This window comes from Salvelinus sp. IW2-2015, linkage group LG16, assembly GCF_002910315.2.
Source record: "Salvelinus sp. IW2-2015 linkage group LG16, ASM291031v2, whole genome shotgun sequence".
NCBI classification, from domain to species: domain Eukaryota; kingdom Metazoa; phylum Chordata; class Actinopteri; order Salmoniformes; family Salmonidae; genus Salvelinus; species Salvelinus sp. IW2-2015.
This window is the reverse complement of record NC_036856.1, coordinates 10,402,206-10,417,020: the sequence shown is the minus strand read 5'-3', so window position 1 is coordinate 10,417,020 and position 14,815 is coordinate 10,402,206. Positions and strand designations below refer to the sequence as shown.

Below are 14,815 nucleotides of genomic sequence, written 5' to 3'. Positions count from 1 at the left end.
TGGGCATTCTGTGCTATTATAGTCTGAGTTGGGAGCATTCAGCAAATAAACAACAATTTACTTATTTAAAATGGAGATAGCATGGGCAGCGCCATTGAGGCTGTCACAGACTATAATAGCACAGATACAAAGATGAATCCTCTATTTATCTCTATGGCCTGTTCACACGGGTATCTGCCCTCTCATTGGCTAGAATGGTCCCACCTGATCTCACCTGCCTTCCATCTTTGAGGACGGACATTTCCATTGTTTGAGCTGTCACTCGAATATCAATATAATAGACAATCTTTGCTATTGCTCACCTACATTTTTTTCGCAAGAGAACTGCCCTTTATCTTTCAGTGTACAGCAGAAATGTGTCTGACTGTACCAAGGAAATGTGTTCCTTGGTTTGCAATTGATTTGCTTTGTTGCACATGACTGGTGTACGCAATTATGTCCAAAGCGAAGTACATTAAATGTGCCTTATAAATTATTAATATAAATTCAATTGACCGACTTTCTTATTACATCTACCTCATTTTTTTTTTAGGAAAGACATCAACATGCCCTGGCAAGATCTTGCGTTTAAATTCGTATATTGAACCAGTGGTCTCTATTGGGCAGCGCTTTTGTGAAGTAAATTTGCATGTGATCAGGGCACAATTGCGCACATCTTTTACATACCTGTGCTGGGCACCACCTGTCGCTCGCACCACTGACGCAACTGGTCATATTTACCATTCCATAGATTTGTTTTAGGTCAACGGCATAGTTAGAAGATATGGGAGTGGAAGCACAGAGTGTCACAAATGGACAAAGCAGATCAGAAAGCCTGTCGTTTGACTTTACGTCTTGGTGGCGCCACGACATTATATCGACCTGTTTTTCAAACAGACACAACGTTTGCATCTCGACCGGACTCGTCTGTTTGTCGGTGCTTCTTTTGATAATATCATGTTTTATGTGAGTATGTGGGTAATTACGCATTTAAACCTGGAGTAAAGGCTACTTATTATAGTTGTTTTACTTAACTTTTGTCCGAAATGCTTGTTCAAGGCTGGTATGTCTGAGATGCAGAGGCCGGGACAGGAATTCCGGCAAGGAGGCAGGCTGTGTCCTCTACTGTTTCTTAGGCAATTTGTGCAGCACCGTCGGGGCAGTTCTCTCCAATCAACTGTCTATTCAGGTGACAAAACGACATATTATTTCCAGACGCTGTATGGGTCTATACTGTATAAGATCATGATTACCTGTTACCGCCATCACTATATTCCATGTTTCTTCCATTGTGATTGTTTAAGGTCATAATGGGTGGTTTTATGGCAGCTGTAGAAGTTATTCATTTCATCTCCATCTTCCCGATATTTTTGTGTTGGAACACCAGAGCAGGTAAGCGAGAGGGTGGGTCCCTTTTACAKATGTATCACTTTTGCCTTTTTTTCCAGAGCTGCTCACAATAGCCCTTTTGGCACAGCTTGTGCTTTGTATCCTGTCCTACAAGCCCTTATCAACACACTACACTTGCACAATGTGCATAGGCAAAACAGTAAAGAAATGTTTTATCTATAAAGCCGAGATACCAAACAAATGAGGCTGAAGAGGGCCTTGTGAAATATATTTTTCAATGGGCAACGTTCAGTCAGCAGAACTGCAATCCTTAACCTTCGCCCCCTTTCCCCTCAGAGAAGAGGCTGAGGATGATGAAGAGGAGGAGGAGGCAGAACTTCATGGCCGTGTCTCTGCTGTTGGTGGTGGGTGGAGGGAGCTACCTAACCTCCAGGACCAGCCATGGGCTTGTAGACAGACCTCTCACTGGGAGAAGACTTCTTCTCACTGACCTCCTGCATGTAAGTGTGCAAATGCTCCTATGAAATCACTCTTATATTACCTCCCATAAATTCCAGAGTGACCTTTTCAATGGCTCACTGACTACTACGCTGTCTTCTTGGGCAGGACCGTATGGAGGTCCTGGGTTACATTCTTGGTCTGCTCTCTTTTGTGATTGCCTGGACCTCCAAGTTCCCTGACCTCTCCAGAGCAGTAAGTGACACCCCATCATAGTCCACGTCCATTCATGTCTGAGTTGCCCATACTTTCCTGTATTGTCACAACAGTCCCTCAAAGCCAACTGTTATGTAGTAAAACATGGCATTATACATAACATAATGCTCACTGCAATACTGCATAATGACCGTAGCACTTTAACCTCTACGTTGATCTTTTAGCACAGAGGGAAGAGTTCAAGGGCACACGTGTCCTCGGGGTTGCTGTGCTCTTTGGCCGGTGCCCTCTACACCTCGGCCATATTACTTTACGACACCCAGTATGAGTTTGTACTGAGAGCCATGCCGTGGCTCCTGGCGTCAACGTGCTGTGCAGCCCTGGATCTTGCTGTATCCTTCTCAAGCTTATAAATATGTGAATAGAATATCGGGTCATCTCCCTGAATTGACTGAGATTTAATTGAACCCCAACCCCCCTTTCAGTTTTGTCTTGACTTTGTGGTCAGATCGTGGTCCTGTCCTGGTGTAGGAAGGGTACCCCTGAGCAGCAGCCTGGAGGGGGTTCTCCAGATACAGAGAGTCTCCTGGGTGGCTCCTCTCCCCCCACTCAGCACAACCCCAGTTGGAAGACAAAACAAAAACACCCAGTAAGCCTATAGTCCTGTCTTCATATGCCCGGGTTGAGGAGCTGGACTCTGAATGTCTGATTAAATACTTACTTGTATTGGAATGAAAGACCAACTAAAGATCTTTAAGCTACAGAATGAAAGACAAAATGGCAGTTTGAGAACTCTCATTCATATCCAGGCTTTGCTTCACACAGTATTTGATAATCCTATTTTTAAATATACACCACTCTTATTTCCTCATGTGAGTTGGACTTGGATGGAGCTCCTCTCCAGGTTCTCTCCAGTAAGAAGAATCTAAAGTTTGCTGACATGGGGCATTACATGGATGTCAACATTCAACCCGTGCGAAAGGTGAGGGTCAAGACTTCTTCAGAACGTCTGCCATGGGCAAAGTTTTTTTTTTTTTTACTTGACTTAGAACTCAGATTTGTACCTCCTTTACTTACTTCGATGTATGATTTCAGGTGTGTCTGAAGGAGGTGACTCTCTCTAGGGAGGAGGGGGTTTCAGAGAGCCATCCCCTCAGGAGGACAGTAAGGGTAGTGAGAGTGGACGAACCCTGCACCTCCGAAACGTTCTCAGACTCCTCATCCCTATCCCTCAACTCGGATCTGGAGGTCAGATGAAGACAAATCTTTATCCTTTATCAACAACTTTACTATTATGTAAAATCATCTTCTACAGTGAGATAMGGTCCAGGTCTTCTGAGTTAGTGAAATGTAGTATGTGGTAGTCAACAGATGTGAACTGTAAAACCACTTTCTGCCACAAGGTGGTGATAGTGTTCAACCATCCTCCACACACTAGTTGCTTGGGATTTACCTACAAGTCAAGGAAGCCGATCATTTTCTGTCAGAACACATTGCAGGCCTATTACTAAGTAATGAAGGTCAAATCAAGACCTTTACCTGCAAGCTCTTCTGAAGTGCTTTGCTTGCCAACTTACTATTTATTTAACTTTACTTTATTACGCTCAGGTCTTCCCATGTGAACTTGCTTTTCTGGTGCAGTGACAGTCCATTCATAACCAACCTGTCATCCTCATAATTAGGAAAAGTTTATAATGGTTAGGGTGAGCGTGCAATGTCTTTAATGCCTTGTGGGAAATTCATTTTCTATTGGCACCCTCACATCTTTCGAATAATGGTGCTCTCTGTGGTTTCGCAGAAAGCCAAGTCACAGAGGATGTCATTTAATCTGAAACAATTGCAAATGGTGTGAGGGAAAACAATTGGAACTTTATACTATTCACCAAACAGGAAAAAGCAAATGATGTGAACCTCCCCTTCTAAGTGCATTAAAGAGCAGTAGGGCCCAAACAAGGGTTCAGAACATTCTGTAGTTAACATGGCTGAATTGAGTCATTGTCATTTTGTCAGCAGTGGCATTCTACAGCTATGGGCTGTAGTTTGTACAGTATGAGGTTTTTCATCCGTTTACTTAACATCTCAAATGTTATTTGCCTTTGGTTAGCATTAACTATGGTCTGATAAAGGTCAGGCGTCCAGTTACTTAGTAATATATGATGGGGGTTCAGTTTGTCCGTTTAGTTCCGTCGACACGTATTGCATAATCTTCGATCACTAACACTCAGACAAATCATCCATAAGTGGGGATGGGCTGGCAGCCTGACACCTGGTACCTGTTTCCTTTAGGTCTGAAGGGCTGTCTGGATTCTTTGAATGTAATGCCCCTCTACCTTCATTTCTATTATATAGTACTAGACTGTCTAGGGCCATGCAGCTGTAAAGTTGTTTGGTCTTATTTGGAGAACAAACAGGTCAAGTATTTAAAGCATTTAATTTACTACTGAATGATCTAAAAATAATTAGCATAAACCATGATGCTGACAAAGGCTTTAGGTCATTTTTGCATATCACTATTTGCTTTTGTATTGAATTCTCATGAGGAAATAATAAAGGCCTTTTGCAATTTGCCGGCTACATAAACTCACCACAGGGCTCTGTATAAGTGGTCTGTTTTCTTATTACTCTGAAAACAACCCCAGCCACAAGAAAGCTGCTTGGAATTCCCATTAGTATTGTTTTTTTTTTGCTCATTTCTGCTGAGTGCTTGTTCAAGTTGAGGTGAGGCAGAGGGGTTGAATTGTTCAAGATTTGCATTGTGGCCCCATTATTCTGCTTTTAAAAATCAAGTGTTGAATAGCAGGGCCATTCTGCCTCGCAAGCAGGCACAAAATGGTTGCCTAGTCTATAGGGGATTTGTCACTCAGCTCTGCTATTTTGGGAGCTGTTTACGGCCTCCTGTGTGTTGGTTGCTGGTCAGGGGCTTGGCTCAATATTTTGGACACTGCTCTCCAAGGACTGAGGAGTTTTTTGGTTGAACATGTGACCACATTGAGTATCACAGTTTGCAGGTTGCAGTGAACATTTGTGTTTTTATTGCAGTGTAGAATATTTCCTTAGACCAAGAACACAATGTAATTTAAGAGGTAGACAAACAATGTGTCAACCATAATGAATATGCATAATGGGTAAACGGTATCTCTGCCCTGTAACAACACAACTGTCTTCTCTCCAGTGGGATTTTGAAGACGCAAATGCACAGTGGAACAAACTGCAAAAAGAGAAAGTGGATGGGTTTCCCCTGCAAGAATGGCCAAAGAACCCAAGCCCAAAACCCATCTGCAGCTGTGGTGGCATCATTTGACAGGCTGGGAAGCGGGTATAAAGCAGAGTGGGTGAAGGTGAAGTGGCGTGATAATTTCAAACACTGGTGAATGACCTGGTAACACTTCCTCATTACATCACATGGTCAGATCTGTGTTTGGATTGCGAATAAGAAAGATAATAAAAGTGCAAAAATTGATCTGCCATCAAACTTTCTGTTTTTGTCATGTCTTATACTCATTGGGTTTAATAAGTTATTGGTTTGTTGACATAACAATGTGGACATTGAGCCAGCTGGTTTTAGTTTCATGAAAGATTCAATTAATGGGTTCAATTACTAATGGATGCACTGTATGGCAGTGCATCTGATTCTCTTTGTAAGTTTGTCAACTACAGATGCTGTCATCGCTACTCAGATGCTCAGCTAGCCTCAGACAGCTTTCCTGTAATGGGTTTGCACCACTCATTAAACGGATGACACCCAGACTCCTCATCAGCTTGGCTTTTGCATGGACTGCACTAACTAACGAGACCCATTCGGGATGTGTCACCGTAGACCACCCTTAATAAAACAATATCGCTCCATGTCCGCCTCGGAAGGTCAAGGGTTCACTTCCTAGATTTTCCTAGTCAGGCCAGGTTATCAGGGCTGAACTGGAAAAGGCCCAGCAGACCTGATTGGGGCCAGATTAGAGGACAAGGGCTCCTCTGTCCTTCCCAGTAGCTCCCAATCCTCTGCCTGTCTGGCCTGTTTCTCTAACTAGCGGATAGTATGGTGCCAGAGTTGTTTTAACTGATGTGCATTCAAGCGACTTCCCTGGGTTCTAATAAAAGGACAATAAATATATTCGAGCAAAACTGTGAAGCACATTCTTCACCACATTACATATCCTTTGACATGTCTGCTGAAGACATTGGTCTGTGACAAGAATGACTGGTATCCAAGAAATTGATTAATATATAAACAGAAATATAAATGCAACAATTTCAATTTTACTGAGTTAGTTCATAAGGAAATCAGGCAATTGAAATAAATTCATTCACATGACTGGGCAGGGGTGCAGCCATTGGTGGGCCTGGAAGGGCATAGGCCCACACACTGGGGAGCCAGGCCCAGGCCCAGCCAATCAGAATTAGTTTTACCCCACAAAAGAGCTTTTACAGACAGGAATACTCCTCCAGTTTCATCAGCAGTCTGGGTGGCTGGTCTCAGACAATCCTGCAGGTAAAGAAGCCAGATGTGGAGGTCCTGGGTTGGCGTGGTTACATATGGTTTGCGGTTGTGAGGCCGGTTGGACGTACTGCCAAATTCTCCAAAATGACATGGAGGCGGCCTATGGTAGAGAAATCAACATTACATTTTCTGGCAACAGTTCTGGTGGACATTCCTGCAGTCAGCATGCCAATTGCACATTCCCTCAACTTGAGACATCTGTGGCATTATATTATGTGACACAACTGCACATTTTTGTGGCCTTTTATTGRCCCCAGCACAAAGTGCACCTATGTAATTGTCATGCTGTTTTAATCATCTTCTTGATATGCCACACCTGTCGGGTGGATAGATTATCAAGGCAAACCAAATTTGAGAGAAATACACTTTTTTTGTATCTTCTATTTCAGCTCTTGAAACATGGGACCAACACTTTACATGTTGAGTTTATATTTGTTCAGTATAAATGGTAGGCCAAATAAATGCTTCAGAGTTCAAGTAACAGACATCTCAACATCAACTTTTCAGAGGAGACTGCGTGAATCAGGCCTTCATGGTTGAATTGCTGCAGAGAAACCACTACTAAAGGGCACCAATAAGAAGAAGAGACTTGCTTGGTCCAAGAAACACGAGCATTAGACCGGTGGAAATCTGTCCTTTGGTCTGAAGGGTCCAAATTTTAGATTTTTGGTTCCAACCACTGTGTCTTTGTGAGACGCAGAGTAAATGAACGGATGATCTCTGCATGTGTGGTTTCCACCGTGAGGCATGGAGGAGGTGTGATGGTGTGGGGGTACTTGCTGGTGACACTCAGTGATTTATTTAGAATTCAAGGCACACTTAACCAGCATGGCTACCACAGCATTCTGCAGTGACACGCCATCTCATCTGGTTTGTGCTTAGCGGGACTACATTTGMTTTTCAACAGAACAATGACCCAACACACCTCCAGGATGTGTAAGGGCTATTTGACCCAGAAGGAGAGTGATGGAGTGCTGCATAAGATGACCTGGCCTCCGCAATCACCCGACATCAACTCAATTGAGATGGTTTGGGATGCAGCCAACAAGTGCTAAGCATATGTGGGAACCCCTTCAAGACTGTTGGACAATCATTCCAGGTGAAGCTGGTTGAGAGAATGCCAAGTGCAAAGCTTGGCTACTTTGAAAAATCAAAAATATTTTTTGATTTGTTTAACACATTCTTGGTTACTACATGATTCCATATGTGTTATTTCATAGTTTGTCTTAACTATTATACTACAATGTAGAAAATAGTAAAAATAAAGAAAAACTCTTGAATGAGTAGGTAGGTGTGTCCAAACTTTTGACTGGTACTGTATTTACAAAAGTATGTGGACACCCCTTCAAATGAGTGGATTCGGTTATTTCAGCCACACCCGTTGCTGACAGGTGTATAAAATCGAGTACAAAGCCATGCAATCTCCATAGACAAACGTTGGCAGTAGAATGGCCTTACTGAAGAGCTCAGTGACTTTCAACGTGGCACCATCATAGGATGCCACCTTTCCAGCAAGTCAGTTCGTCAAATTTCTGCCTTGCTAGAGCTGCCCCGGTCAACTGCAAGTGCTGTTATTGTGAAGTGGAAATGTCGAGGAGCAACAACGGCTCAGCCACAAAGTGGTAGGCCACACAAGCTCACAGAACGAGACTGCTGAAACACGTAGTACGTAAAAATTGTCTGTCCTCAGTTGCAACACTCACTACCAAGTTCCAAACTGCCTCTGAAAGCAATGTCAGCACAAGACCTATTCATCGGGAGCTTAATGAAATGGGTTTCCATGACCGAGTAGCCGCACACAAGTCGAAGATCACCATGCCAATGCCAAGCGTCGGCTGGAGTATTGTAAAGCTAACACACACACACATCTAAGTAAAGGAATGGAATTTAGTAAGAATATGGATGAGCAATGTCAAAGCGGCATAGGCTAAGATACAATATATAGTATAGAATACAGAATATACAGTCGTGGCCCAAAGTTTTGAGAATGACACAAATATTAATTTTCACAAAGTCTGCTGCCTCAGTGTCTTTAGATATTTTTGTCAGATGTTACTATGGAATACTGAAGTATAATTACAAGCATTTCATAAGTGTCAAAGGCTTTTATTGACAATTACATGAAGTTGATGCAGTCAATATTGCAGTGTTGACCCTTCTTTTTCAAGACCTCTGCAATCTGCCCTAGCATGCTGTCAATTAACTTCTGGGCCACATCCTGACTGATGGCAGCCCATTCTTGCATAATCAACGCTTGGAGTTTGTGGGTTTTTGTTTGTCCACCCGCCTCTTGAGGATTCTCAATGGGATTAAGTTCTGGGGAGTTTCCTGGCCATGGACCCAAAATATCAATGTTTTGTTCCCCGAGCCACTTAGTTATCACTTTTGCCTTATGGCAAGGTGCTCCATCATGCTGGAAAAGGCATTGTTCGTCACCAAACTGTTCCTGGATGGTTGGGWGAAGTTGCTCTCGGAGGATGTGTTGGTACCATTCTTTATTCATGGCTGTGTTCTTAGGCAAAATTGTGAGTGAGCCCACTCCCTTGGCAGAGAAGCAACCCCACACATGAATGGTCTCAGGATGCTTTACTGTTGACATGACACKGGACTGATGGTAGCGCTCACCTTGTCTTCTCCGGGCAAGCTTTTTTCCGGATGCCCCAAACAATCGGAAAGGGGGTTCATCAGAGAAAATGACTTTACCCCAGTCCTCAGCAGTCCAATCGCTGTACCTTTTGCAGAATATCAGTCTGTCCCTGATGTTTTTCCTGTAGAGAAGTGGCTTCTTTGCTGCCCTTCTTGACACCAGSTGATCCTCCAAAAGTCTTCGCCTCACTGTGCGTGCAGATGCACTCACACCTGCCTGCTGCCATTCCTGAGCAAGCTCTGTACTGGCGGTGCCCCGATCCCGCAGCTGAATCAACTGTAGGAGACTGTCCTGGCGCTTGCTGAACTTTCTTGGGCGCCCTGAAGCCTTCTTCACAACAATTGAACCACTCTCCTTGAAGTTCTTGATGATCCGATAAATGGTTGATTTAGGTTCAATCTTACTGGCAGCAATATCCTTACCTGTGTATCCCTTTTTGTGCCAAGCAATGATGACGGCACGTGTTAAATTGCAGGTAACCATGTTTGACAGAGGAAGAACAATGATTCCAAGCACCACCCTCCTTTTGAAGCTTCCAGTCTGTTATTCGAACTCAATCAGCATGACAGAGTGATCTCCAGCCTTGTCCTCATCAACACTCACACCTGTGTTAACGAGAGAATCACTGACATGACGTCAGCTGGTCCTTTTGTGGCAGGGCTGAAATGCAGTGGAAATGTTTTTTGGGGATTCAGTTCATTTGCATGGCAAAGAGGGACTTTGCAATTCATCTGATCACTCTTCATAACGTTCTGGAGTATATGCAAATTGCCACAATACAAACTGAGGCAGCAGACTTTGTGAAAATTTATATTTGTGTCATTATCAAAACTTTTGGCCACGACTGTACATATGAGATGAGTAATGCAAGATATGTAAACATTGTTAAAGTGGCATAATTACAGTGGCCAGTGTTCCATTTAAAGTGGCCAATGATTTCAAGTCTGTATATAGGCAGCAGCCTCTCTGTGCTAGTGATGGCTGTTTAACAGTCTGATGGCCTTGAGACAGAAGCTGTTTTTCAGTCTCTCGGTKCCAGCTTTGATGCACCTGTACTGACCTTGCCTTCTGGATGATAGCGGGTAGAAAAGGCAGTGGCCTTCCTGTGACATCGGGTGCTGTAGGTGTCCAGGAGGGCAGGTAGTTTGTCCCCGATGATGCGTTGTGCAGACCGCACCACCCTCTGGAGAGCCCTGCGGTTGTGGGCGGTGCAGTTGCCGTACCAGGCGGTGATACACCKCGACAGGATGCTCTCAATTGTGCATCTGTAAATGTTTGTGAGTGTTTTAGGTGACAAGACAAATTTCTTCAGCCTCCTGAGGTTGAAGAGATGCTGTTGTGCCTTCTTCACCACACTGTCTGTGTGGGTGGAACATTTCAGTTTGTCACTGATATGTACGCCGAGGAACTTAAAACTTTCCATCTTCTCCAATGCTGTCCCATCGATGTGGATGGGGGGTGCTCCCTCTGCTGTTTCCTGAAGTCCACAATCATGTCCTTTGTTTGTTGACATTAAGTGAGAGGTTATTTTCCTGACACCACACTCCGAGAGCCCTCACCTCCTCCCTGTAGGCTGTCTCGTTGTTGTTTGTAATCAAGCCTACTACTGTTGTGTCGTCTGCAAACTTCATGATTGAGTTGGAGGAGTGCATGGCCACGCAGTCATGGTTGAACAGGGAGTACAGGAGGGGGCTGAGCACACACCCTTGTGGGGCCCCAGTGTTGAGGATCAGCGAAGTGGAATGTTGTTTCCTACCTTCACCACCTGGGGGTGGCCCGTCAAAGTCCAGGACCCAATTTCACAGGGCAGGTTTTAGACCCAGGGCCTTAAACTTAATGATGAGCTTGGAGGGTACTATGGTGTTGAATGCTGAGCTATAGTCAATTAAAAGCATTRTTACATAGGTATTCCTCGTCTAGATGGGATAGGGCAGTGTGATGGCGTCATTGCATCATCTGTGGACTATTGGGGCGGTAAGCAAATTGAAGTGGGTCTCGGGTGAAAGGTAAGGTGGAAGTGATATGCTCCTTGACTAGTCTCTCAAAGCACTTCATGATGACAGAAGTGAGTGCTACGGGGCGATAGTCATTTAGTTCAGTTACCTTTGCATTCTTGGGTACAAAAACAATGGTGGCGATCTTGAAGCATGTGGGGACAGCAGACTGGGAAAGGGAGAGATTGAATATATCAGTAAACACACCAGCCAGCTGGTCTGCGCATGCTTTGAGGAAGCGGCTAGTGATGCCGCCTGGGCCGGCAGCCTTGCGAGGGTTAACACGTTTAAATGTTTTACTCACGTCGGCCACAGAGAAGGAGAGCCCACAGTCCTTGGTAGCTGGCCGCGTCAGTGGCACTGTGTTATCCTAAAAGTGGGCAAAGAATGTGTTTAGCTTGTCTGGCAGCAAGACGTCAGTGTCCGCGACATAGCTGTTTTTCCTTTTGTAGCCCGTGATTGTCTGTAAACCCTGCCACATACGTCTTGTGTCTGAGCTGTTGAATTGCAACTCCACTTTGTCTCGATATTGACATTTTGCCTGTTTGATTGCCTTGTGGAGGGAACGACTACACTGTTTATATTCTGCCATATTCCCCGTCACCTTGCCATGGTTAAATGCGGTGGTTTGTGTTTTCAGTTTTGCGCAAATGCTGCCATCTATCCACAGTTTCTAGTTAGGGTAGGTTTTAATAGTCACAGTGGGTACAACATCTCCTATACACTTCTTGATAAACTCAGTGACTGTTTGCACACCTCCATATTATTCTTAGTGGCTAGCCGGAACATATCCTAGTCCGCGTGATCAAAACAATCTTGAAGCGTAGATTCTGATTGGTCAGACCAGCGTTGAATAGTCCTTAGCATGAGTGCTTCCTGTTTGCATTTCTGCCTATAGGAAAGGAGGAGCAAAATGGAGTCGTGGTCAGATTTGCCGAAACACCAACTGCGAGCCAGGCCTAATCGCCCAACATCAGTGCCCGACCTCACTAATGCTCGTGGCTGAATGGAAGCAAGTCCCCTCAGCAATGTTCCGACATATAGTGGAAAGCCTTCCCAGAAGAGTGGAGGCTGTTATAGCAGCAAAGTGTGGACCAACTCCATATTAATGCCCATGATTTTGGAGTGAGATGTTCGATGAACAGCTGTCCACACACTTTTGGTCATGTAGTGTATCAACATGAATTATCCTTAAGACATTGGCATTTCCTTTCATATTGCACATCTATAAAGACGTATTACCATATTTGTCTCAAACTCATTTAACATGCTGAAAACAAAGAGATGGTGTCAGGCATGCAGAAACCAGCACAGCACACATGCATATTGTAAATGCAGGTCCTGAAACCTGAAACCAAGTCACTGCCAGTGCCTTGTATTCATTCTGATGTCGTCTGAGTGCTGAGCTGGCGTTCCCCAGCCTTTGGGTTGTAAGGGGACAGGGCCTGAGATTTATTATTTTCCCTTCTGAGACTGGGGCAAATGACAACAAACTGTCTTGTCCATATAAATATGTGGAATTCTGTTTGCACAACTGACTGGGAGCAAGGATTAAAACATCTGAAGCAGCAGTCCTGAATGGGCTTTCTTGTTTTTCTTTAGGATTGGTGAGTACGTCATAGAAGCCCACGCTTTGAGGGAAGATAGATATGGGAGGTATTCAAGCCGGTCTAAGCTATTAGAGCTTTTGCTCATCATAGACTATGCATATGCTACAGGGCCTTCAGAAAGCATTCAAACCCCTTGACTTTTTCCACATTTTGCTGTGTTACAGCCTGAATTTAAAATAGATTAAATTGAGATTTTGTGTTACTGGCCTACACACAATATCCCATAATGTCAAAGTGGAATTATGTGTTATTATTTATTTATTTTTTACAAATAATAAAAAAAGAAAGACTGAAATGTCTTGAATCAAGTATTTAACCCCTTTGTTATGGCAAGCCTAAATAATTTCAGTATTTTTGGTGGGACTTAAGTCACATAAGTTGTATGGACTCTGTGTGTAATAATTCAAAGCACTAAAGTAATACTGCAAAGCAATTCACTTTTTGTCCTGAACACAAAGTGTTATGTTTGAGGAAAATCCAATACAACCCACTACTGAGTACCACTCTCCATATTTTCAAGCATAGTGGTGGCTGCATCATGTTATGGGTATGCTTGTAATGGTCCACCAGACACTGGGAGATTACCCTTTCAGCTGGACAATAACCTAAAACACAAGGCCAAATCTACACTTGTGTTGCTATCCAAGAAGACAGTGAATGTTCCCGAGTGGCCTCGTTACAGTTTCGACTTAAATCTACTTGAAAATCTATGGCAAGACCTGAAAATGGTTGTTTAGCAATGATCAACAACCATTTGACAGAACTTGAATAATTTAGAAGATAATAAAATGGTGTTGCACTATCAACATGTGGAAAGCTATTTTATACAATGGGTGGGTCTAATCCTGAATGCTGATTGGTTAAAAGCGCATTCCAGCCAGTGTCTATTCTTCAAGTTACCACTGGCTAAGTTTATGACGTAAAAATGCCTATTTACTCTGTTTCATCTGACTGCGCAATCCACTGTTTCATCAGCCCAGCCAAGCAATTAATAAACTTGATTTGTATAAACCTTGCTGTCTGTCTCCAACATTTGCACCATTGTTTCAATATTCAAATTCGATCTCCAGCTGTCCCATTGTAATGAACGTGTCGGGAGTCGGGACGAAACAGACAGACAGGCAGCGTTTCTCAATCAGTCGAAATCATGAATCAGCTGGCATAATTTTTATGGATATTTCAAAGAAATGTAAATTGAAAAAAGGTGCAATGAAACGAAGTGCAGCTAGTTGCAGTCTTTCCAGCTTCAGTTTGAAGTGATTGTGTTAGCTGTGTTGTTGGCTAGCTCCTCTGAACAACAGTGTCCTGAGGAGTGAGAAATGTTCTATGCCAGGTGAAATTGTGCTTCCTTAGCTCATTGTTATGGATGTATCCAAATAAATGTCACTAGAAAAKAACTTAAACAAATGCACTGGGGAGAATGTCTCCCCCACATTCTGAAATTGCATTTTTGTCACCCCCAGTTTTATAATTGGAATGGGATACAGAACGAGGTAACGATGTGCTTTAGGACAATGCAGACGCCTCCAAGCGGTCGGATAGGCTGTTTGGAGTGTTTATACGACTGGATTTAAAAATATATATATATATTTAGGTCCCCCCCACTTCTAAAACCAAAGTTGCGCCTTTGAGCAACCGAACCGATAGAACGAACGACCAGCCGGCTTGGGCAGCAACCCTAGATTTGTGTCGGGACTATTTATTGTGGAAGGATTAAATAGTATGAATATATTCAGCAAAATAACGTTTTTAATGAAAATATGTCAATCATTATTTGAATATGTTGGTAACCTGTTGTATAAAAGTGATAATGCCGTCGAAGCCGGTGTTTGGAGGATATATTGGCACAGTTTGCCGACCCTCGACTTAGTCTCGGACCTAACAACCCCCATTCCAATATATCCTCCAAACACCAGCTTTGAGGGCATTATCACTTAGAGACTTTTCCAGAAAGAATCATAGCTGTAATCTAATCGTTGCCAAAAGTGCTTCTACAAAGTATTGACTCAGGTGTGAATACTTATGTAAATGAGATATTTCTGTATTTCTTTTTCAATACATTTGCTTTAATTTCTAAAAACTTTTA

The 14,815-nt window shown here is 43.3% G+C and overlaps 2 protein-coding genes across 2 annotated transcripts in view; one reads left to right on the top strand and one right to left on the bottom strand.

Annotated features, from left to right (window-relative positions):
- Positions 1-14,815, bottom strand: part of LOC111975565 (KN motif and ankyrin repeat domain-containing protein 3) — a 381,145-nt gene that overhangs the window by 176,517 nt on the left and 189,813 nt on the right. The gene's annotated exons all lie outside the window — the stretch shown is intronic.
- Positions 25-5,443, top strand: tmem44 (transmembrane protein 44). The gene is made up of 10 exons (XM_024003611.3): positions 25-945; positions 1,039-1,168; positions 1,284-1,371; positions 1,666-1,829; positions 1,936-2,022; positions 2,208-2,375; positions 2,492-2,632; positions 2,861-2,965; positions 3,079-3,231; positions 5,156-5,443. Exons 1-10 carry the CDS (start codon positions 764-766, stop codon positions 5,282-5,284), a joined length of 1,347 nt encoding a protein of 448 aa, XP_023859379.1. The 5' UTR covers positions 25-763; the 3' UTR covers positions 5,285-5,443.